The sequence below is a fragment of the Ixodes scapularis genome, unplaced genomic scaffold (genome assembly GCF_016920785.2).
Source record: "Ixodes scapularis isolate PalLabHiFi unplaced genomic scaffold, ASM1692078v2 PGA_scaffold4__175_contigs__length_147842914, whole genome shotgun sequence".
NCBI lineage: Eukaryota > Metazoa > Arthropoda > Arachnida > Ixodida > Ixodidae > Ixodes > Ixodes scapularis.
The window spans coordinates 28,426,740-28,450,506 of NW_024609879.1; the positions used below are offsets into that span (position 1 = coordinate 28,426,740).

Below are 23,767 nucleotides of genomic sequence, written 5' to 3' on the forward strand. Positions count from 1 at the left end.
ACTCTGGAAAATTTTGCCTAGAAAGCTTGGAACCTCGACGAATGTACCCGAACGGTCTAAGGGGCCAGACAAGCGTCGTGAGCGCTTTGTTTTCTAGACTCAGTCTTGAACCAACTCACGCATCTTTATCAGCGGAGGTTCAGATAGGCAGGAGAACGTACTTGCAAAATGTTGGGTGGCAATACACCTACCCTGCTATCTCTATCAAAATTATCTATTATTATCAAATGTGGACTGCACATTTGCAATTCCTTTCTCTGCATTTTAAAACTATTTCGTAAGGCAAATATGTAGCATAGTTAGTGACAAAAAGAGAAGGGCCGTGTGTCTGTTTCGTACGCCCGCCCTTTATCACGCGCAGGTTGCCTTTCACCCTGCTTTGGCTGCATGTGCAGGCTCCAGGCCCAAAAGACTCCGATACGTCATCGAAGCTAGTAGGCGTGCTAGGGGCGGAACAACTGAGACATTTCCCTTCACCTCTCATTCTGTCATTGAGCGTGTAACTTCTGTACTCAACCTCAGCTCAACGTTGACAGAGCCGAGGAAGTTTTTGCAAGTGCCCTTACTGCATATGCATTTCTGCACCTGAGGCACTTTCTAAATCAAGTAGCTTGGGTATCAAGCCTTCAAGAAGACACTTTTTGGTGGTGTAAAAAAAATTCTAAGACGCATTTTTGTTTGTATTGTCCTATTACGCATCGACTCCTTCGATTAAATGGGGGGTCGACCCACCCTGTTGAAAAATAAGATGCTTGCCATATAACTGCTTTGCGTGTATTTCGTATATCATTATCCAGTTAAGTATCCCAAGTCACCTGCCCCTGACACGCTGTCTCTGTGCAAGTCAAAGTTATTTTAATTTTCATCAATTGCTTCTAAGTAATGGCAATATCGAGGTCAGGTACTCATCTAGAACAATCGCTGGGCAGAAGCTGGCCAAGTGGTTAGAGGCAAGAAACATCCCTGTCTTAGGGTCTGAGTAGCTCCCTCGGCATGTAGCTCCAGACTAGGCCACGTGCCCACTCACAAACGTTTACACTTTTTCTTTCTTTAAGCTGCACGACTTTTTGCGCTACAAGCTATTGCTGCGAAAACAGCGCGTCACGTGATTATAAGCTCGACTTACCGTGAACTCACCCTACATGGTCAGATGACTGGCTTTCTGCATTGAATTTGCAACAATGGCTCTAAGCATCTGCCCGGATCAAATTTAAGCTGATATAGTTTTGAAAAATGCTTCCGGTTTTTAGTGTTACCGGAAAAGGTGATATAGTATATCACCTTTTCCTATATGGTGATATAGTGCTGCATTCAAGTGTCAGCGCATTCATGACATTACCACCTAATGAATGCAAACTAGCTATTGGACTCTCCGTCTGCAGAGGAATGGAATTTCCTTTACATCCACTTGCAGCTGCTTCTAGAACTTCATGATATGAAGCACCTTATGGCCGCAAGCCCCGACTGGGTCTTGTTCTTTGATCAGTGCAAGGCCATGGCAGGGTGGCAATTTGCAAGCATCACCACTGTTCCCTGCCCGTGGTGGTACGTTACTTCCAAATTGTTTTGTTGTAACTATGCATCCTTTCTGTATATTCCTTAATGGTACTCGGGCGTTTTCTTCTCATTATCGCTGATTTGCCTCAAAATTCGTCAAGTACACGAATAGACGCGAAAAAAACTGTAACCCACGTGCATTTGTCAAGATAAATTTTCGTTGCAAAAGGTATATAGTTTTGTGAAGGTTGGTCCTCATTTTTGTCATTTATTTGAAAGTCTCCACGGGCAACACTGAAAACGTTATGACAGTGGCATAACAACTCGAACTTGTTCTCAACTGATTGCAAGAGGTTGGTCGGTGGGAAATGAATGCCGTGAATCCTCCTTCGTTCTCTTGCTGAGCACCAGGAAAAAGTATATTTCAGACGTAGCCCTTTTTTTTTTAAAGAGCGTGCTCATTCTGCAAAACTGTCTTCGTTTGATGCAATTCCACTAGATAGTGCAAGTAAAACTGATTGTTGGTCTTGGCATTGCTTTTGTTAGCAGTTCTCCCAATAGTTATTGTAAAATTAGATATTCATCTAAAAAGAAAGCCTGGAGAAATATTTAGTTTGATTAGGTAGCTCAAAATAACGATGAAGTGCCTATTTAGTGGGTAAAATAGATACTGCGCGCCACTGTTATTGTCAAGTCGAAAAGGGCGCATTTTTGTCATTCTGCTCTGACAAGTACCAATTTTTACCGCTTAGCCTCTTGGTGCGTCAAATAAAATCTTTCTATGAAGACAGTTGCCCTCTGCTGGTACACTCTACCCTCATGCTCAATGAGCGTCAACTAGAGTTGTATCCTCAGTTCACACTTATTGTGAAATAATCTTTCTTTTGCTGTTCTTGTTTTTTGTTTCTACTTTTCTCACACTTCAACGTGAACATTTGAAAGAAATCTCCCTTTGTGGTGATAGAGAATCAAACGACAACGTTTAACCAATTACTTTAACTAGGGACCCGAAATCTCAAGGACTACATGGCCTTGTCCTCAGGGGTGACCATGGCTGTGGCCTTGGAGGAGTAGTAATTTTAGAAGTACAAGGGATCACGCAAGAACATTGTAGCCATAATAGTGCATCTCTGCCGTGAAATTTAGTGCGATCTGTTTTATATTTAGCTGCATGGGTACCGCAAGATCTGGGAAACCTTGTGGCCAAGAGCTGGGACTCCATCCTTCTCCGTGGTCCGACCAAGATCATGGGGCAGGCAACCCCAGAAACAAGAGCATCGCAGCATCTCCCAGTCTGTGACTTTTAAAGACCCGTAAGACAGGGAAGTCCTCGTGCCACCAGGCGTAATGCATGCCTCTCAGGATAAGCATTCTTCTTTCCTATTCCTTAAGTGAAGCAGCAAGAGCACTATTAAGCCTAGAATATACAAGGCATACTGAAACCTAGGGTTGGATGGAGTTGCAGTTACGAAAAAAATGACTGCAGATTTGGTTGAGATGGTAAAGCACACAATTTATCAACAATGTCTGTGTACAAGGACGCCGGAAATTGAAGCCCATGGATGTAGGTTAAACGGTGTCACAGAAATAACTTGCCTCAGATGACTTCGATCGTGTTATTTCCAAATTCTTAGTAAAACATACGTTATGTTGGTGTCATCCAGCTTATGTGCATATCACGATTAGCAACAGGAAGATGTGAGATATATAAAAAAAAACTTGAACTTGCACATTGTCAGCTCTTAAAATATTTATCAGTGAAAAATGCATAGCACGTTTCACTTAAGAAAACAATTCAGTGCAGGCATATTTAAAGGATAACGTATCTGTAGTTCCTCGTCATAATGGTGTACAAACTGTAAGTTGTAGCCTACTACAGGCTTTTGTATTAGTGTCAAAAAGTAGTATGACGTTCTAAACAGTTCGCACCGAGTATTTCTTTCAAATAGGTAGGTTGCTGGGAATGAATACGTTGAAGTTTGCTGGCAGTCATTGAATATTCAATATTCATTGTCTAGTGTTCCACTTATTCAGAATTGAATTGGCTTGTAAATATTCTAGGTTGCAAATGTAATTTGTGTGCTATACAATGGGCACAATCATACGCGAGGACTAGCTCTACCTAAGAGAACTTTATACTGTATCTTCGGCAAGATGGTTTTGCACCACTATTCAACTCCGGCTTTTAGCATTGTCTTTAGTAAACATTTTATATCTTTTACGAACCTAAAATAAGCATCTGGAAATAGGTTTTCTAGATCTCTGCTAAATAATTCCAGTTCATCAAATATCCGGCCAAGCATTTGGCAGAGCCAAACCCTATATTTACGGAGGGAATTCACCGAATGACGCCTCTGACAGCTTCTTCAGATATATAAGGATCAGTTGGCGGCGTAACTATAATAATGATATGTCACTTCCTCAAGTAATGCTCACTGTCGCAGAGCAAACTGTTTTTACGTCTACCCTCGTTTTCAGTTTACACATTCACCGAGCTCCTTCTCTGGATTACAGCAATTGGTTACCCGACGTAATTTGCATAAACGTAGATGCAACAGGTTTCTAAGAGTTTGGCTTTAACATATATTCTACATATTTTGAATGCTTTAAGTGTATTGATTACCATATTCATAATTGTACACGCATTCTACCGAAACGTTTTGTTTTTATTGTGACATTTGAGTTTTCGACAGTACATTCTCACTCATGTCGGAAAATTCATTTCAAATCGCGCAGGCTAAAAGGGCTAATTTTTAATGTTTATGAAAAATATATGTGTTTTGGGGCATTTCACAAAAGAAGAAGGGCGCAAACCGCATATTCCCACTATTTTCTTTTTTTTTTTTTGTTCTCGGGTTGGGAATTGTAGAAGCCGCAGCGCCAGAAACTAGTATTTTTGCCTGCTGTCGTAGGTCCCGTGTTTCATACCCTCTGCTGGCGCTAGCTTTTTTCTTTCCCCGCCCTCTTAACTTTTTCCACCATTTCATATGAAGTACAAAGAGAACTTGATGTATTCAAATTTTTTTAGAAACTTCATTTTTTTTAATTGTCAAACTCGGTGTTTAGGTCGATATTTGGCCAAATTTGACAGGTTCTTACTTTGTCTGTACTTAATGTACATTTTCTTTCTTTAGCTCTACAGAAGGCTCCAATCAAGACCACTATATATATAATATTACAATTATAACCTGCTGAGTAGCCGCTCCGCCACCTCCACTTAAACGTTGTGAGAAATAACAAACGTTGAATATCTGAAGCCTATTTTCTCAAAACACCATTTTTGTCCATTTTTATATATTTTTTTAATTATTTGAGATATTATAATTGACTACAAGAAAAACACAATCTAGAAATCTAATATGTTTGCTGTATGTCCTCTATTTGAGCCGCAATTGGATAACCATTCCTTCAAATCAAAACATTTGAGATGTCAGAAAAGGAATTGTAGCAAAGCGGTATCTTAAATTCTATTTTTTTTTTGCTGTCTCATCTGTAATTTTGTTTTCATTCCATGTGAGAGACATTTTTTTTTTTCATTTAATGTTTAATACATTTTTCATATCGAGCGAGCGCTCGCAGGACACACCTGGGTCGTGCTGACACTCCACCCACAAGCCAGAAGCTCCTGAGTAGCAAGACTGGGAGTTTGATATGACAGCTCAAGAGCACCTTTGTTCAGTTATAAATTTGCAGTTATCATCTTTGCAGCATAGTTAAGCTTTATTGCGTGCATTTCTTCTATAAATAAGTACCTGCTATCAAATTTACTGAGTAACTACATTGTACCACTGATGTTAGGGCTCCACGGGGACCTCGGGCAAGAGCTTATTGGTGCGCTAACATCTTGCTCGTTTAAAACCACTCGAAGATGCAGTGATTTGCTGACAGTTAACGTTACAAAGGAACGCTAGATATCCGTGAGACCAGATATTGCACTGCACGATGTTAGAGATTTTCGTGAGTCTCTCCCAAACGATGCAGACGCGGACGAAACCATGTAATCCTAACGTATTAGAAGACATTCTACAGGTTGTAATTTGCAAGCTTAACAGATGCGCTTTCAAAAGTCGTAAGAGTTATACGGCCAGGAGAATATAATATTAGGGCTCTTCTTAACGCTCAGTTGGCTCACTAAGTACAATTTCGTCATTAACTTGTTTTAAATATTGAAAATAGGCGTATGGTTCCAGTTAGAAACTTGCTAAGCATCATTGAAAACCCCACTAAATCAACTCTTTTTATTTATATGTAATTCATTGCAGCATTTTACGACATTCTGAAGAAACAAATTTGATTTGGACGCGCTTCTAGGTTTCGGTGTCTTATCAGACCGTACCTTCGCGGACGCGGTCCTGCTCCCCCGTGGTCGCAGCGCAAAGCCACCCTCTCGTTTCCCTCGCAGGATGAACGGAAGTTGCGTGCAAGTGTGTTGCGCGTCTTAGCTGTCTATACGCTCAAGTATGGCATTTTTCACTTCATATGCAGTGAAGCAAGACGTAAAAACACATATGTTTGCACTTTTTTATACTTCAGCTCATTTCCAACCGGTCACGCCAACCATGAAGTACTCCTAGATTGTCCTGAAGAGCACGAGCATCCGCGCCAGTTCCAACTATTCGCAATACTTTATAATTGTCCGCAAATAATTTAATGTGCGATTTTACACGTTAGCAAATCTCATTGATAAATATAAGAAATAAGACGAATCTAGCATACTCTCCTGCGGTATCCCTGAGGTTACTAGAATCGACGAATTTTTCTGGCGTTTCAGTACGTCAGCTGGTTCACGACCGGACAAATAGTGAGTAACCCAGTTGACGATCTTGTGTGTTGGTACCAAGGAATATAAGCTTTTTCATTAAAACATGAGTCACAAAATCGAAGGATTCACAAAAGTATAAAAATATAGTTTGCAAGTTGTTTGTTCTCAATAGCTTTCGAAATAAAATGCGTGTCACACGATTAAACGCGACTATATTCAGGCAGGACCGAGAAAATAAATAACAATAATAATTCAAAGAACTCTGGGCATCGTATGTCTAGTTTCGGTTTCGCCACACGTTTAGTATCGGTTTCGCATCCGGCGTCTGGCAACTAGAGCCTGCTGAGGTATGCCGCCGGAGGGCGCGGACGTTTGAGTAAACAGTTTCGGGTTACACTTTCGGGATCGGAGAGACACGCCCGCACTGGGGCCAACGCGGTCATGTATTGCTGTACCTTGTGAAGTCATGTATTGCTGTACCGGACGTCTCTACTACATAATTGGTAACCCGCAGTTCCGGACAGCACACATCGGTCACACGACCCCAAGCAACCTCCGGTGAGCAAACATGACTTCCACCAACGGTTCCGCGGCTGACGCGGCCGCCCAGGCACCGGTTTCCCCCACCGCCTCCACCGTCGCTCTCAAACTTCCGTGCTTCTGGCCGGCGGACCCAGCCCTCTGGTTCGCGAAAGTTGAAGCCCAATTTTCGACGAGACGTGTAACCCCCCAACAAACAAAATTTCACCACGTAATCGCCGCCCTCAACCGAACGGAAGCGGCGGAGGTGCGCGACATCATACTTTCTCCCCCGGCCGACCAGCCATTCGCGCGGCTGAAACTCGAGCTCGTCCGCCGCACCACCCTCTCTGAGCAGAGGCGCCTCCAACAGCTCCTGACTGCGGAGGATCTGGGGGACCGAAAACCGTCCCAGTTACTCCGCGGGATGCGCCAGTTGCTCGGGGAGAAAGCTTCGACGGTTGACGACTCGCTCCATTGGCAGTTGTTTCTGCAGCGCCTACCAGCGAATGTGTGCATGGTGTTGGCGGGTGCCGGAGACATGACGCTTGACGAACTCGCTGCCCTGGCGGATAGGGTAGTGGAAGTTTCGTGACCCAGCATCTCTGCCATCGACAGCTCGGTTCAAGCGCTTCTAGCCTCAAACGAAGTAAAGAACGCGGTTTCCTTTACGGAATTCAGAGCCCTGCGTGACGAGGTCCAGCGCATCGTGCAGTCACTTGCAACCCTGGGAAAACCACGGCCGAGACGCCTTCGCTTCTTTTCTCGCCGTCGTAGATCGTCGCGCACGCCTGAGAGTACTGGAGTTTGCTGGTACCACCACCGCTTTGGCGACAGCGCCACCAAGTGCGTCCCGCTCTGCGCACAACAGGGAAACTCCCGGGCCACGCACTAAAGCGGCCGGTGCTCCTGGCGTCCCGGCGCGCCGCTTTTCTCCATCTTCCACCTGTCCAACTGGCCAAATGAGCAGCGGGGGGAGCCTTCAATAAACAGTTCTCGTAATAACAAAATTAATTTGAAGAGAGACCATTTGGTGCCATCCCAAACGCAAATTCATCCTAAAAGATTGTCTCAGATATCAGGAGTACCTTCTCAACCACGCCCATCTTATGTTGTGGACAAAGTATGCAAGACCCGCTTTCTGGTGGACACAGGTGCAGAGGTCAGTGCAATCCCAGCTTCCCGTGTCGATCGTCGGAGTCGCCCAAGCTACAACTTGCAAGCTGTGAATGCTGCAAAAATTGCAACGTACGAGCAGCGCTCTCTGAAGATGGACATCGGTCTATGCCGAACTTTTCAATGGATTTTCTTGGTTGCTGACGTCAGTCACGCCATCCTCGGAGCTGGTTTTCTAGGCCACTTCGGCCTTCTCGTTAACATGCGAAACACCCGGCTACGAGATGCCACAACGCTCCTGTCAGTGCACGGCATCGCGGAAGCCACGGGGGCGGTGACTTAGACACTACTTCGACCGCAAGTCAAGTCAGACTTCGAGGATTTGCTGCGTGAGTTTTCTTCCCTGACGTCTCCAGTGACCAGAACTCGCACCATAAAGCACAACATCACGCACCACACCATCACGTCGGGACCACCCGTTCATGCACGCCCTCGCCGACTACCTCCTGAGTGACTGAACGTGGCTCGGCAAGAGTTAGAGCACATGCTTGAACTCCGAATCGTGCGACCATCCTCCAGCCCATGGTCGTTCCCACTGCATATGGTCCACAAGTCCACCCCTGGAGATTGGCGTCCTTGCGGTGACTACCACTCCCTCAACCAAGTGATCCAACCAAAACGCTACCCTGTGCCCTACTTTCCACAACTTCGTAGCCACTCTTTACGGAGCAACGGTGTTCTCTAAGGTGGACCTTGTCAAAGCCTACCACCAAATACCAGTAGAAGAAGGTGACATCGCAAAAACTGCCATCACTACGCCGTTTGGGTTGTTTGAGTACACCCGGATGCCCTTCGGACTTCGGAACTAGTCGCAGACTTTCCAGAGGTTTATCGACGAGATAACACGAGACCTGGATTTCGGCTACGCGTATGTCGATGACATTCTCGTCGCCAGCATTTCTGCCGAAGAACATGAAAAACACTTGCGACAACTCTTCACTCGGCTCGAAGAATATGGTGTACTCATCAACCCAGTCAAGTGTCAGTTTGGTGCTAGTGAAATTAATTTTCTGGGACATCGCATCAACTCCGACGGTCTTCGCCCGCTCGGCGATAAGGTGCAAGCAATTCGGGAATTACCCTCAGCCAGGCAACAAACGAAAACTTCGGCAACTTCTGGGATTGATTAACTTCCACCGAAGATTCCTCCCAGGTTGCGCACGCACACTGCAGTCTCTGAACAATCCCCTGTCATCCCCGGCACCAAACACCGCTCCGTTGGAGTGGACGGACCGGGCCCAAGCCTCGTTCGTGCAGATTAAGGAAGACCTGGCGGCAGCCGCGCTCCTCGCCCACCCTCAACCAGATGCAGCTACACGCCTCATGGTGGACGCATCTGATCGCGGCGTTGGCGCGGTGTTGCAGCAGTTTGTTGGTGAGACTTGGCAGCCTCTGGCATTTTTTCAAAGTCCCTGTCACCTGCAGAAACTCGCTGCAGCACCTCCGGACGTGAGCTGTTGGCAGTCTGCATGGCAGTCAAGTACTTCCGCCACTTCTTAGAGGGACGGTCATTTGACATCATGACAGATCACAAGCCCCTGATCCACGCCTTCACCACCAAAACAGACGGGCTCTCCCCAAGAGAAGTTCGCAACTGGCGTTCATATCGGAGTTCTGCACCGACATCCGCCATGTAAAGGGGACTGAGAACACCGCAGCTGACACACTCACGCGCCAACGTGGGGAGCCTTACGTCCGCTACTCCCATTGATTTTGACAAGATGGCAACGCTTCAGAGAGAAGATGAAGAGCTCAGGGATCTACGTGCTTCTTCAGCCACGCTAATTTTTCAAGACGCGCCCCTACCGACATGCACCCAGCTCCTCACATGCGACATTTCCACTGGCACCGCGTGCCCGTTTGTGCCGAAGGCCTTTCGACGCCCAGTGTTCGACTCTCTGCATAACCTCTCCTATCCCGGAATCCGCACCGCACAAGCATTGGTGAAAGCCCGATATGTGTGGCCGGGCATGAACACAGACATTCGAGATTGGGCTCGCACATGCACCCAGTGTCAACGTTCTAAAGTGCAGCGTCACACTGTCTCTCCGCTCTCTCCGTTCCTGCCGCCCGATGCCCGGTTCAGCGAGGTTCACATTGACATTGTGGGACCTCTGCCACCCTCACAAGACTGCTCCTACATACTCACTTGTGTGGATCGCTTCACCCGCTGGTCGGGGGCTATCCCCCTGCGAGACATGTCCGCGGAAACCGTCGCTAAGGCGTTTCTGCAGACGTGGATTGCGCGCTTCGGTACACCTTTTAAGGTCACAACCAACCGTGGTCGCCAGTTCGAATCTGCACTCTTCAGGGAGTTCCTAACGCCCTTGGGAACACATCGGATTCGGACCACCGCCCATCACCCCGCAGCTAACGGCCAGGTGGAGCGGATGCACCGGCACCTGAAGGCATCAATCACCGCCTATGGCCAGAGCCTTTTATACTGGGAGAGTTCGGCGGTCTATTGATCCAGCCGCCAGTCTTGCAGCACTGATCGAACAGTCTGGAAACTGTGCGCATCGCATTCCGAGTCTCGTCGTCCGCCATGATGTGCCTTGTCGTCTCGAGCCGGCAGCCGTCTGACTAGGCTGGAGCGAGAGACGACGGTGAAAATGATCGTTCTGCGCTCCGCGAGACGTTAGAAGAAAACGTAATGGGGTGCTGTAGTGCCGTTGGGTGCTCGAACAACGCGGTGAAAGGGTTCAGGATGTACCGGTTCTCGCAAGGAAAAGGAAATCGTGCAAGGCACAAGATCCGGGAGGCCAAAACAAGGAGAGATAAGCGGAAGCCGACCTCGAGTTCTCGATGGTGCGAGGTAATATTATAATGAATTTATTTTGTGAGTTAAACGCGTTTTATTTTGACTAAAACTGTGCAGCGACTTGAAGCGGCAGCGTCAGGTGACAGTGTCCGTTGATCACGAAGGCGTTTCCTGCCGCGCAAGACCTGATACTTGCAAGCGGCCTAGCTTGCCAAATTTGAACTGTGTATACTGTACGGAGCCGATCGTTGCAAGCGCGTGCACGTCGTGCTGAACGACGCGTGCACTGCACGAGTGCACGCGCTCCGTCGGCACGTTCAAAGCATTCATCTCGCTCTCGTAGCTTTCTCTACACTCGAGTTTTTAGAAGCGGCCTCGTAACTCCGCTTCGCCGTCTCGCAAGCGCTTTTCTTTTGCTAGCGATACCTTTATTTTTTTTATTTTTTAATACGCGTGGTAAATACTTACTTGTTATGCCTTTCTTTAGGTGCACATCGCAGACAGTGAATTCGAAAGCAGTTGTCGATCACAAAAAGCCCAGGCACAACGCGATGCCGACGCTACTTCTTCACAGCAAACCAAACAATGTCAGAAAAAAAATAAAAAAAAAAACCCAGACGACCGGCAGGTGAAGAAGCACGACGGAAAATCACGATTGGTCCGCCGTATTCCGTACAATGGTGCACAAACCTTGTGGTGTGGTAAAGAGTCGGGAGCGATCCAGACAATCGAACTTACCCACTGAAAAATGCGCACAAGGCCGCTGAGCTGTGTCGGACGTCGGGCGTTTGTGAGCGATTCCCCGTTCATAAATAAGTGCCGTTCGTTAATGGGCGGTTTGTTTGCTAATTTTCATATGAATAAAGCCAGAAATCACAAAATGATCGTTTTCTGACTTTCTACTCGCGGCAACAAAAGCGCGAACGGCAAAACCTACACGCGTATCCATCGCACGTCAATGGGGACCCACTTGCCGGGAGGCACATCATGGCGGCAGTGGAACCTGCAGAATCCGCTGAACCTAGCGAGCCGTAAGCCCCTCCCATCCGCCGAACTCTCCCAGTATAAAAGGCTCTGCTTACGGCGAGCCCTCACGCTGGACCGAAGTGCTGCCACTCGTCCTCCTGGGCATGCGCACAACACTCAAAAGTGACCTGCAGTGCACCAGCGCTGAGTTGCTTACGGCACTACCCTGCGGCTCCCCGGCCAATTCGTTGCAGCCAACATAGACGAGCAGCTTCCAAATCCCTTCCAGTACGTGTCAGGCTTACGGACAATCATGGACAGCCTCCGTCCGACACCAACCCGTGCTAAACAGAGTCCTACCGTGTACCTGTTTAAGGAACTTGACACTTGTACCCGTATATTCCTGCGCCGCGATGCTGTGAGAAAACCTCTCCAGCCACCGTACGACGGCCCGTTTAGAGTCCTTCGTCGTGGCACGAAGCACTACACAATCGATGTGCGTGGACGATCAGACGTGGTTTCGGTGGATCGATTAAAGCCGGCTCACCTCGAGCATTCAATCACCACTCCAACTAGAGCGCCGGCGAGAAATTCTGCAGACTCTCCGACGACGCGTGGTGGACGAAGGGTTCGTCACCGCGTACGATTTGTGCCGTAACCATTTGTGCAGGTATTATATTAATTTTTCAACTTTTCTGGAACAGGGGGGGGGGGGGGGGTGGGGTAGCGTGGGCATCGCAAGTCGAGTGTCGGTTTCGCCACACGTTTAGTTTCGGTTTCGCTTCCGGCGTCTGCCAACCTGAGTCTGCTGAGGTATGCCGCCGGAGGGTGCGGGCGTTTGAGTAAACAGTTTCGGGTTACACTTTCGGGATCGGAGAGACACTCCCGCAGGGCCAACGCGGTCATGTATTGCTGTACCTTGTGAAGTCAAGTATAATAAATAGTTTTATGTACCGGACATCTTCGCTACATAATTATATTTCAAGCTATACAATATATCTTCAAAACTCATATAGGCAATACGTGTATGGAAGACTGGTCAATAATTTTCTCCAGAGTTTCTTGTAACGGACATAAAAGTCTGAGTTAAATTTGTTTTTTCTAGTCACGAGGGACACAACCAGTTTTTAGCTAGTTGTCAAAATAATACGTATATACTCAGCAATTTCTTGTCTGAAATTGTGCAATAATATCGGCGATAGTCCATCTCACCCAGAAGCTTTTCACGAGTTGTTATATTTTAGTAAAGGCACTACCCCAACTACTACGATTGTCTCATACGACACAACCGTCTCTATCGTCTGAACAGACAAAGGAACAATGCGATTAGGAACATAACCTGTGAAAACAGATTTAAGGAAGTGTTAAGATCATCAACATTTTCAATGTCTTCATTTATAAAATTGACTTTTTGCAACAAGGCAGGAATATCAGTATCATCTTATTTTGTTTGTTTGTTTGTTTTGAAAAGATTGAAAGAAAATAAGTTTTGCTTTCTTGTGTATTGGTTATGCCGCGTTTTGCCGCGCCACCTTTCCAATCCTATATATAGGCCACGATTTGCCGCGGCAATAAACAGCTTTCCAATCATCATCATCCACACAATACAAAAAGAAAATATCTTGGTTTATTGCGGTGTTCCCACACAGAAAAGTATCCTCGAATACACTGAGCGCAACTTTAAAAGTTAATAGCGCCAAGGAGTATTTAGGTGTTCATATTGAAACAAGTTAAATGGGATATTTTTATGGCCGGCGACAAAGCAAGAATTGAAACATGACAAATAACGTGAATATTGAATACTATAGTTAACTAATTTTAGGTAATTATATTGCTAATTGCCAATTTCTATTCATGCTTTCACGTCAGCCCCGGTCAGTAATGTTATTAGTATTCAATATTCTTAATTATTGAAGTGAGCGTGTTGAAATGTAGATAATTATAATTGAAGAAATAAAAACACGAAAGACGAGGACGAGACAACCACACTCTTTCAACTGCTGAAAGAGTGTTGTAGAGTTGGCCTAGTCCTTCATGTTTTATTCTATTTGTTTTGAGTATTTGTAATTGTTTTTGTTCTAATATCCAAAGCTGCTGAGAAAGCACCCTGTCTATGATTTTGCCGAAAGGAATAATTTGTAGAGGGACGTTTTAGGTTTAATGTAAGAGTGTCAATATTGTGCCTCAATTAGTTGAGGGGACACTAAGGCAGTGTTCATGTCTCGCCGATGTACTTATTTGAACCGCCCCAGAACAGATTTTGCGACTCGAAATTCTTTTACTGTCAGCCCGAAAACAGTCGGTCGAGAATGGGTCAGTCTCAGTCGCGCTCACTTTCTTTTCGAAGGATTCGTGGCGTTCACACTACGTGTACCCAAATATTCAAAGTCTTGGGTAATCTTAGGCGTACATTCAACGTTAAAAATAGAAAAAAAGAAATGAACTTCATTTTTTGAATTTTTAGAAAACTGCAAAATATGTTGATTTGAACGCAACTGCCCAGGTCACAGGAAGTGCATGTACACGACGTTACCAATGTGGCGACGTACTGCGGGCTGTACACCGCGATGGTGAGCCACGACGAACTAACAATGAGGCGGTGCGCGAAATTCGTCGTCGTCTCTGCAAAATGTTTATTGGGTAGTCTGATGACGACCACATTGATAGCCTGGCATAAAATGACCAGAAAACATTTGGCAATATCGGTGTCCCTCTAAAGTACTGGTGAAAGCAATCAGCACAATACCTGTTCATGGTATCCCAAGAGGCGGCCCAGACTGTTGGCGTTGTTTACAACGTTGAAGTGAGACAGTCGCGCTGGTTTGGGTTGCCCTGTTGTGCCCTACGTTCAAAAACAAATCGCATAGCTTAAAATAATTGTAACGTATGAAAACTGCATGCGGTTGCTTTGGGATAGCTATCTATACACCGTCATGCCTAACTTTCACGGTACCGAAATGTGCCGTTTCGAGTGACCAGCTTTTTTATTTTAATTATCATACGCAGAGAAGAGATAAATTGTGCAGTTGTATTTAAAGTAGGTGCACATATAAATACAAAGCTGTACTTTGACAGATATCTCTTTGGTAGGGTAAAAATTCGGAAATAAGACACCAAGCAATCCCTACATACTAGGGACCCAACATTTCAAGACCCACTTGGTTCTTTTTCATGACGGCAATAATTCCTTGAAGAGCAGCAACTTCTTCTATAGTTAGGGTGATGTTATTTTTCGTCGTCATGAGGTGTAGAGCGGATTGAAAAGCGTCTAAGAATCTATAAATGTTGCCTCTTGTATTTTGAATGTTCTACGATTCAATAAAACGCCTTCCGGGGGTTACCCTCGGCGCCAAGGATGCAAGTGTTTTCGAAGTCGATTCGATGGTATTCGATGTCCTAATCTTGCGCAACAGTGCTGCGCTCGTGGCCGATTAGCGCACATAGCCTTTGCGTGGTGGAAGCCATTCGTGGAAATTCTTTGTTTAGCCGATGTTTGTGGCGGGGCAATCAGAGCAGGGACTTCAGTAGTCGACTTCTTGTTTCTTGACTTTGAAAGGGCTATCTTTTGGCAATAGCGTAAGTCGTCCCAGTGTTACCATGGACTTATGGTCGACTGAATGGCATCTTTTGCCAGCACGCCCGCCGATGACTCACGTGTACCTTTCATATAAGGCACGCTGATTCGCGTAGTTCCTTCTTTTTGTTGCGTGCGCCAGTGAGTTCGAACTGGACCGCATGAAACTCGTTAAATAAAGCTGCTGGTGGAGCAATTATTCTTGAGCTCTGCAGTGACAGTTTTTTCTTTACGTTGTCTTTCACTCTCGGATGAGCAGATGGTCCTCGCTCTGAAGAGGAGGGTCGAAATTACCGATGCTTTGTTACTCTTCGGATGGTTTGAGTCAAATTGAAGGTAAAGTCCTCTGTGCGTTGGCTTCCTCTATACAAAAAAACTCGACTTCTTCGTTATTTTTTTTTTTTGATCGAGAAAAGGCAGTGTGTTGTTATTATCGCATTTCACGACAAACTGAAATGCGGGCTTGATGGAATTGAGGTGTGCGAGAAAGCTGTATAGTTGTGACGGTTCTTTTAAGATACAAAAGCAGTCATCCTCGTAGTGAAGGAACCCTCTAGGGCTTGAAAAAAATGACTGGAGGGCACGTTGTTCACTGTCTTCCATGGTTAGGTTTGCTATGGTAACGGAAACAGATGCGCCCATCGTGGTGCCGCTTGTCTGATTAAAGTGTACTCCTTTAAAACTGAAGTGCGTACTGCTGAAACATAATAAGAGGAGTAGGCACACTACATCCACGCTTAGTATTGTCACCTTTTTCAGTTTATCGTCTTTTTCATTGACAGTCTGGTCCCGGCGATTGCCAGATGAACAGGAAGTTTTCTGGAAAGATATACCTCGACGAAACACACAAATAGCTTCAGCATTGCTCTTCAATTGCGAAACAATTTCCACAAAGTGGCCGGCGCTACGTACATGGGTTTCAGCTTGTCCAGCGAGATGGGAAATTGTAAGATGCAGGTAGTTGTTATAGTTTTCGAAGTGGCAATGTCAAGAAGCCTCCAATGGACCTCAGTGGATTGTTCGGCCTTATCAATCTTCGGAACTCCGCAAAAACCTGGCGCAAACCCGTTTCTGCAGATAACCCACAGATAAAGGTTCCTCGATTCTTGATGTTTCTTGCAGATTTCGGCTTGGATTTCCTTTATTCTGGTTTTAAATAGTTATGTCGGGTCTTTTTTAATCTTTTCCTTTGCATAGCTGTTACGGAAATCGGGGGCTATGTTCCCGTAGGCCCCTCGATTCAGGACGGCAGTCTAGCTGCCCTTGTTCGCTGTTAATAGCACAATCGACGTATCTTTCCCACGTTTTCTGAGTGCTGTTACCTGTTCCATTGGTATGCTATGCTAGTGATATAGCGAAATATTGGATAGCACGCAAGTCACCTTTTGATTCCCCCCTTCTGGGAGCTTTGGTTGAGGTGCAGAATGCCATCTTGTAAAGTTGAAACAATTTTTCGCAGAGGTGTCCTCGTGGTCGCCACGTTGAAGTCATGACACTTTTTATGACATCAATCTGGCATTACGATAGTTGTTTGGACGAAAGGTTTTTGGCGAGCCTGTTGGTGTCTGTTTTACTTTGCCTCGACGTTTTCCGTCATCTCTGAAATCTTACTTCTGTGTGATGTTCGGTGTTTTTCCGCAGAATTAGAGGCCAAGCTCTCGGTGAATGACTGCTCGAATTTGGAAGACGTCTGAAATGTGACGCTGGAGTTGTCGAAAAGTAACAAAACAAGTACACTCTTTTTTTTTCTCATTTTTTTGAGTGGGGGGGGGGGTAGAACAATACTCATGAATTTGTGCTTGAAGCAGATGGTGCTCCTAAAGAAGAACCAAGACGATTTTTAAATGTTGAAGCTATAGTTTTTAATTATTGGATGGTGTTCCTTTTATTTGGAGATATATAAATGTATCATCAACAAACGTTTGCATTTTAAAATTGAATTGAAGGGAAAACAAGGTAACCGTGGTTACTGTCAAATTAAATTGCATGTGCCCGCATAAATTGTAGCAGCCCTGGTTGCTCCCATATCCCTCTCTTTCCAGGTTGCACAATACCTGGCCTAGAAAGCCAGATTTATATAGCCTAGTGAAAAAATTTCCGCCTGACAAACGCATAGCTGAGGCAGTGTAGATTCTCGGCGGCTGGCGGCCAAGCCACCAGATCCTTTCGTCGTATGCGGTTCTACGTCTAATTAAATAGTTCGATATTGTTGAAACTTAAGGCTTCGTATAATTCATGTGGGTCCGGCATTGGTCACGTCAAACCGATCAAATAAAAGGCCACATCACTTTGTATGACCTCATAGGACATAGCAATAGACTAACTACACTTGGCGCACAGATAAGGGAAGCAGACAAAGAGGCTCCCTAAATGTGACTTTTTAGGGAGGGTTATGCTGTATCTAGATGGAATTAGACACTCAGCCGCTTGTTTGATGGCAAGAACCAAGAACCGAACGGTTTTAAACTTGGTCTTCGAGAAGTTATCTTTCTCTAGAATATGTCATCTGATTGATTTTCATTTATTAGTTTAAAATATGCGACACCCCTTTATGTCTGCTCGACGCATTACGCCAATCCGATCTGCACTGCTCATGGATAAAGACAAAAAATCACGAATGTTTAATTTCTTATTGAGGTTTTGTTTGTGTGATACACGGAATTTCTTTTTATCTTAATTTAAGTAATAATGAATTGCCCGACGTCTTGATGTGCAAGTCACCGGAGTCGGCCTGAGCGTAAAACTAAAAACTATACAGTTATTCGTGCCATTCGGTGGAATTAAGAATAATAATTACATATTCGGGAATTTTCTAGAAGAGTAAATTTGTAAAAACTGTAAAAACGTTACTCAACCTTTGGGATCGACAGGCCGGTCGCAGCAGGTGGAGGGACTGTTATGACAACACAAGTGCGGCCTCCGCTATACTGTTCTGCTTCATCATTGCTAACCATTACATTGTTGTACTTTTAGAATATTGCTCGATCTGAGATTCTGATTATCTAAAGTTAAAAATTCAGGCTTTAAACGCTTACTGAAGAAAACTGGATGAAGGCGTCTTGGTCAAACTGTACTTTGGAACGCATACTGCTCATTGTGGCGTGGTCATGGGCCGTCGGAGACTTCATCAGGTCATCGAAAGTAATAGTTCCCCTGTGGAAGATGAATTTGTCGATTAATTGCAAATTGCATGGTGGCAAAAACTGCCTCTAGGAGCCCTTCGTTAAAGTGGCGAGAAGTCTGCCAAAAGTAACTCTATAGGAGAAGGCATCAAGGTTGCCATGAAGACCCACAGCAAAGTAGATAACCTTGAAATAGCCTGGTTCGGCCTAGTTAATAAACAGTAAAACAATAACTACTTGTACGTTCTCCACACGAGAAATGTGTGAGCAGTGAGCCTCCCTGCGAACAAATTCTCCCAGGTGAATGGCATTTGAAGACTTTCTTTGTAATCCACGTCGGGTGTGACAGACTTCTTTCAGTGGTGCGGCAGTGTTGCCAAAAAGGGGAGAAGAACCGTATGCACAAAACGTGTTTCAGCGAACTTCTACAAAACGTGTAACAAACGTTGCAGTTATTTTGTTTTTCCTTTTGTCTTTTTAGTGTATGCGTATAAAAACTAAGGGGAAGAATGAGACGAGCACGCGGGCTGAGTTTTTAGAGCACCAAAATCTGCTCAGAATTATTTGTGGGTAGACCCAACGCTAGCTTCCTTTGCCTCAAGTCGCTGTTCAAACGCAAACGCCGAATTCTTGCGTTCGGCTATCACTTCGGAACAGTGAATAGACGGGTTGTTTCCTCTTTGCAAAACTCTAATCTGGCGTAGAAGTAGTGTTGGACTCATATTTGTGGAGTCTTCGGTTCCATTCCCCTTTGAATAGAGCGTAGTATTTGGTTCTTTCTTTTCAGTTAGTATTTCTTATAAATTATTTGTTATTTTCTGCAAATTTAAAAAAAACGCGAAATAATCAATCACGCAAGAACAATGACAGAAAGCTTTTTTTAAATAGCAACCGACATTTAATAAAATAAAGAGTAAGTAAACCTGCCAATTTGTTTTTATGTTGCATAATTTTGAGAAAAAAACACGAAAAACCTAGGACGATGGACGAAGAAAGGGGCAGACACAAAACGCGCCAAAAGCAGCTCTTTTCGTTTGAGATGTTTTGAGTTTAGTTTATCTTCGTCTTCGTTCGTCTCCGGTTATTTTTTTTTTTTTTTTTTTTTTAATGAGCGATCTTTAGTGACACCACCCTCAACGGTCATCTGGTTTTTTGCACAGACTGCCCTCGAAAGTGTTTGGTACAAATTTTGTAACGGTCTACGTGTTGTCCTGTCACACTTTGCCCAGTAATCCCACCTTTAAACGCACATTCTGTTAAAAACTGATAGAATTAAAAAAAAAATCCTTGTCTCAGCCCTCAAAGCGCTCCCGAGCAGCGCCTTTGAATGCGTCGTCACTCTCTGGCGAAAAGGGCCCCCATGCCAGCCTCTCATCGTATAAATAAGTAAATGTTTTATCTGCTTACACCGAAAGGGCTAATGACATAATATAATTACAATTTAACTTGAAAAACAACTTCTTTTGTGAAATACAATCAACTCATTCATTAGTGCATTCCGGAAGATGAAGTTAGATACGAAATAGCCTAACGTACTTTAAATATGGTTATCTCAATAATATGCAACAAAATCTTGAGTTGGGCTATTCCGCACATCATACACTAAAAGCGCCAAAAAGAGGTACACAGTAAAGACGATAATGACGCAAGGCTCACTGGGAACTGAAATGTTATGAGGTAAACATTCGGTTACATGCTATGTACAAAAAATATATTACTGTCATATCCAGAATGCCCACTCTCGCATTATACTTGAAGGTTCCTTATCAATCATGGCCAAAAAAGGCTCGCTGACACATTTGTGAGCACCCTGTGTCTTGATTAAGTAGAAATCATCCAATTTCCTCTGTTTTATTTATGGGTTATCAAAATTGCGGTGGCGCGAAAAAATAAAATGTGCACACGTTCATCGCACTGGAGTCCTAAGTGCGATGAGGGAGGCCGCTTTAAGTGGGTTATGACACGTAAATTAAACGGGTAGCTTATTCTCGAAATAAAATGCTATCGGCTACTTTGTACATACACCAAGTTTCACGATTTGCAGAGCTTTAGTAAATGCAATAATCCAATTACGAAGGCAAATAAATTCCATCTGGCGATCAGGCAACACTGCTCAAGTGAGTGACACCATAGTGGCCATAAACCACGTGATGATCACATCTAGTTATTCGCATTCTCATTCTAGGTGCCCACGTGCTCTTTCAAGTTCGCCTCGCCATGTACGATCGCACACTCTCACACTTCTCGTCTATACCTGCGAATGGTTTTGCTCTCGCCCCCTTGCCCTGTTACCTTCAACCCCACATGAACGCGCGAGACCGTCACGGGTGACGGCGAGTTCGTCCGTGACAATCTCGTCGACATCGTTGGAGCTGGTCGCGAGCGGGTCGAAGTCAAACGACCAGCCTCCAAAATATCTTTGTAACCATCACTCTCATTCCTGCTGCGATCAGATTCAAAGACTGACGACGAAACCAGCGATGCCGTAGACGTCGGCGCCTCGAAACAGCGTGCTCAAACCTCAGAATGAAAGCATGGAGGCTGAAGCTCGACACAACGAGTGAGCCAAGTCTGCGAGTGCGTGCGAGGGAACGCCGCGCGTTTGGCGAATAACGTAACCATCCTAACAAATATGACGGAATTTTCGAACGGGATGGACCCGGGGGTCTCGCATATGAACCGATTTGTCCACAAAACGTGCGAAGATGAAGGAAGGAGGAGGAGGAGGGAGGGGGAGGGAGGAGGAGGGAGGAGGAGGGAGGATGAGAAGGGGAGCAGTAGGAGGGAGGAGGAGGGAGGAACGAGGAGGGGAGATGCAAGCTACCCGTTGTGCAGTCAAGTGATATCACCATTCATAATTCGCAAAGAGGTACGTATGAAAACGTGGAGTATTCGTTATCCAAGTGGCCATTTACATGGGTACGGGTCCGTGCTGTACCCATCGATCTCTATGGCACGTATGATGAAATTGGCAAATTGTGTGCCACTAAGGCCGACAAAGGCTTGCTCCGTGGTAGCTATGTATCTCTCGCCTACGGCACTCACAGAATATTTTGTGCGAGACAAAGGAGAACTTCATGGCAGTTATGCAGGAAAAAATCCCATTGGCCCCGGGGGGCTTGCACTCGCTGTTTGGCTGTGCCATTTCGGGGGAGCACACTCAAGACTAATCCTGAGGAAATCAAAAACGGCGAGCAGTTTTCGACAGAGCCGACAGCAAGTACGATGACATCGAGAGTATTACGTGCTTCGTCAACGTGTTGACTTTAACGCTGTCTCGTCCTCCCGCCATGATCATTCCGTCCTGTTTCCTGGCACCGGCGAAACTTAGACAGGGTGGAGCGTCCAGGGCCCGTTTGCTCGAAGCACTAACCGCGGCTAAAGTTAGCCGCAGTACCTAGGAGGAGGATTTTGAGATCACGTGACTGGCTCGGTAGGGATGCGGGGAAACATGGCGGTGCCCCAGTGAGTGATCGCCGCTCGCTTTGGAACTAATATGTCGTCGTGGTTGCAATATCGGGCGCGTTAGTCAGCAAAGAATGGTGCAGGAGGCTTTCGCTTTGCCTTATCTCACTTGAACAGCAAAGCATGGGCAATGACATCGCCGCATTTTTTAGATAGTGTTTCCATTCTGGGCACTCCTAAGCCTAAATGAACGCTATAATTGTCGGCATAGCAACGTCTTTGAAGACCGGATTGTTGATAGCACACAAAAACAGACGGCGTCCCATCAGACCTTTTCTCTAAATTTCCCAAGCACCGAGGTGCATGCTACGACTGTAGTTTCACGCGTCGCACGTGCTGGCGTCTGCAGTAGTAACCGTTCTAAAGCAAAAAGTATAAAACAAATTTTGCCTTGCACGCGCGTTCGTTAAAGCCTTATTATGATTTTTTTTACTTCAAATCTTTTATGAGAGAGGCCAGCGCGCGTGAACCGTAGAATTACACTTCCAGCGTTCTCCTCGCGATGCTTGGATCATTTAGAAAAAAGTCTGTCGGGACGCTGTCTGCTTTTGTGTGCTATCAACAATCCGCTTTCTAAAGACGTAGGCTTAGGAATGCCCCGAATCGAAACACTACCTAAAAAATGCGGCGATGTCATTGCCCATGCTTTCCGGTTTAAGGGAGGTAAAGCAAAGCAAAAGCCTCCTGCATTATTCGTTGCTGACTAACGCGCCCGATATTGCAGCTAGAACGACATATTAGTTCCAAAGCGACCGGCGCTCACTCACTGGGGCACCGCCATGTTTCCCCGCATCCCTGCCGAGCCAGTCACGTGATCTCAAAATCCCTCTCCTAGGTACTGCGGCTAACTTTAGCCGCGGTTAGCGCTTCGAGCAAACGGGCCCAGATGTGAGAACAACATATTTTTTCACCGGACAAGCGATAAGCGAGAACACTATATACATATATATATATATATATATAGGGTGTTTTTTTTAAGCTTAACAGAATTTTTGTTCAAAAACCATGAAATCTAGATTAATGCGGTCTGCGCAGGTGAGTCATACGGCCAGCGGGACATATTATAGGAGGCTAATTGTAACGATCAGTCGGCTAGTTAGATAAAATTCGTTAATGAACTTTTTAATTAATGAAAATAGACATGTAGTATCAATTAGAAACTTCCTGGGCGTCATTGAAAACCCCTAAATCAGTCATTTTCAGAAAGATTTTGAGCGCGTGAGAAGCGTAGTAGTGCACTAAAGTTAGCACTCGTGGAGCGCGTACAAAGCTAGCGGTTTCGATAAGGCGCCCGCACAATTTTTTCGTCTCTTATCTAGCCCCAGCCTTGTACCTGCTCCACAAGCGGTAAATTTAGTGCAGAACTACGCTTCTCACGTGTTCAAAGCCTTTCTGAAAATTACTGATTTAGTTGTTTTCGGTCACGCTGAGCAAATTTATAATTGGAACTATATCTCTATTTTCATTAATTAAAAAGTTAATTAACGAATTTTAACTAATTAGCCGTCCGATCGTTACGATTAGCTCCCTATACTATGTCGCTCTGGCCGTATAAGTCACCTGCGCAGACCGCATTAACCTAGCTTTCATGGCTTTTTTTTAAAACGTCTGTTAAGCTTAAAAAAGAAACAAAAAACTTTATATATATATATATACAGGGTGTTTTATTTATTCTTTCAGATTTGTTTAAAAAAGCCGTGAAAGCTACACTTATGCGGTTTGTGCAGGTTGACACTGTGTGGAGACTATGTGGACACTATGTGCAGGCCAGGCGGACACTATCTGGGTGGCTAATTTTTGCGATATGTCGGCTAGTTAATTAGAATTCGTTAACTAACTTTTAATTAGTGAATATAGACATACGCTTCCAATTAAAACTTGTGGAGCATCATCGAAAACCACCAAATCAACTATTCTTAGAAGGA

At 45.1% G+C, this 23,767-nt stretch overlaps 1 protein-coding gene across 1 annotated transcript in view; it reads right to left on the reverse strand.

Annotated features, from left to right (window-relative positions):
• Positions 1-23,767, reverse strand: part of LOC120836260 (putative acyl-CoA synthetase YngI) — a 155,158-nt gene that overhangs the window by 45,355 nt on the left and 86,036 nt on the right. The window contains exons 7-8 of the mRNA XM_040217904.3: positions 18,291-18,408; positions 14,428-14,523 (exon numbers count right to left, since the gene is read on the reverse strand). Coding sequence (XP_040073838.1) covers positions 14,428-14,523; positions 18,291-18,408 — 214 coding nt within the window. The remainder of the gene's footprint in view (positions 1-14,427; positions 14,524-18,290; positions 18,409-23,767) is intronic.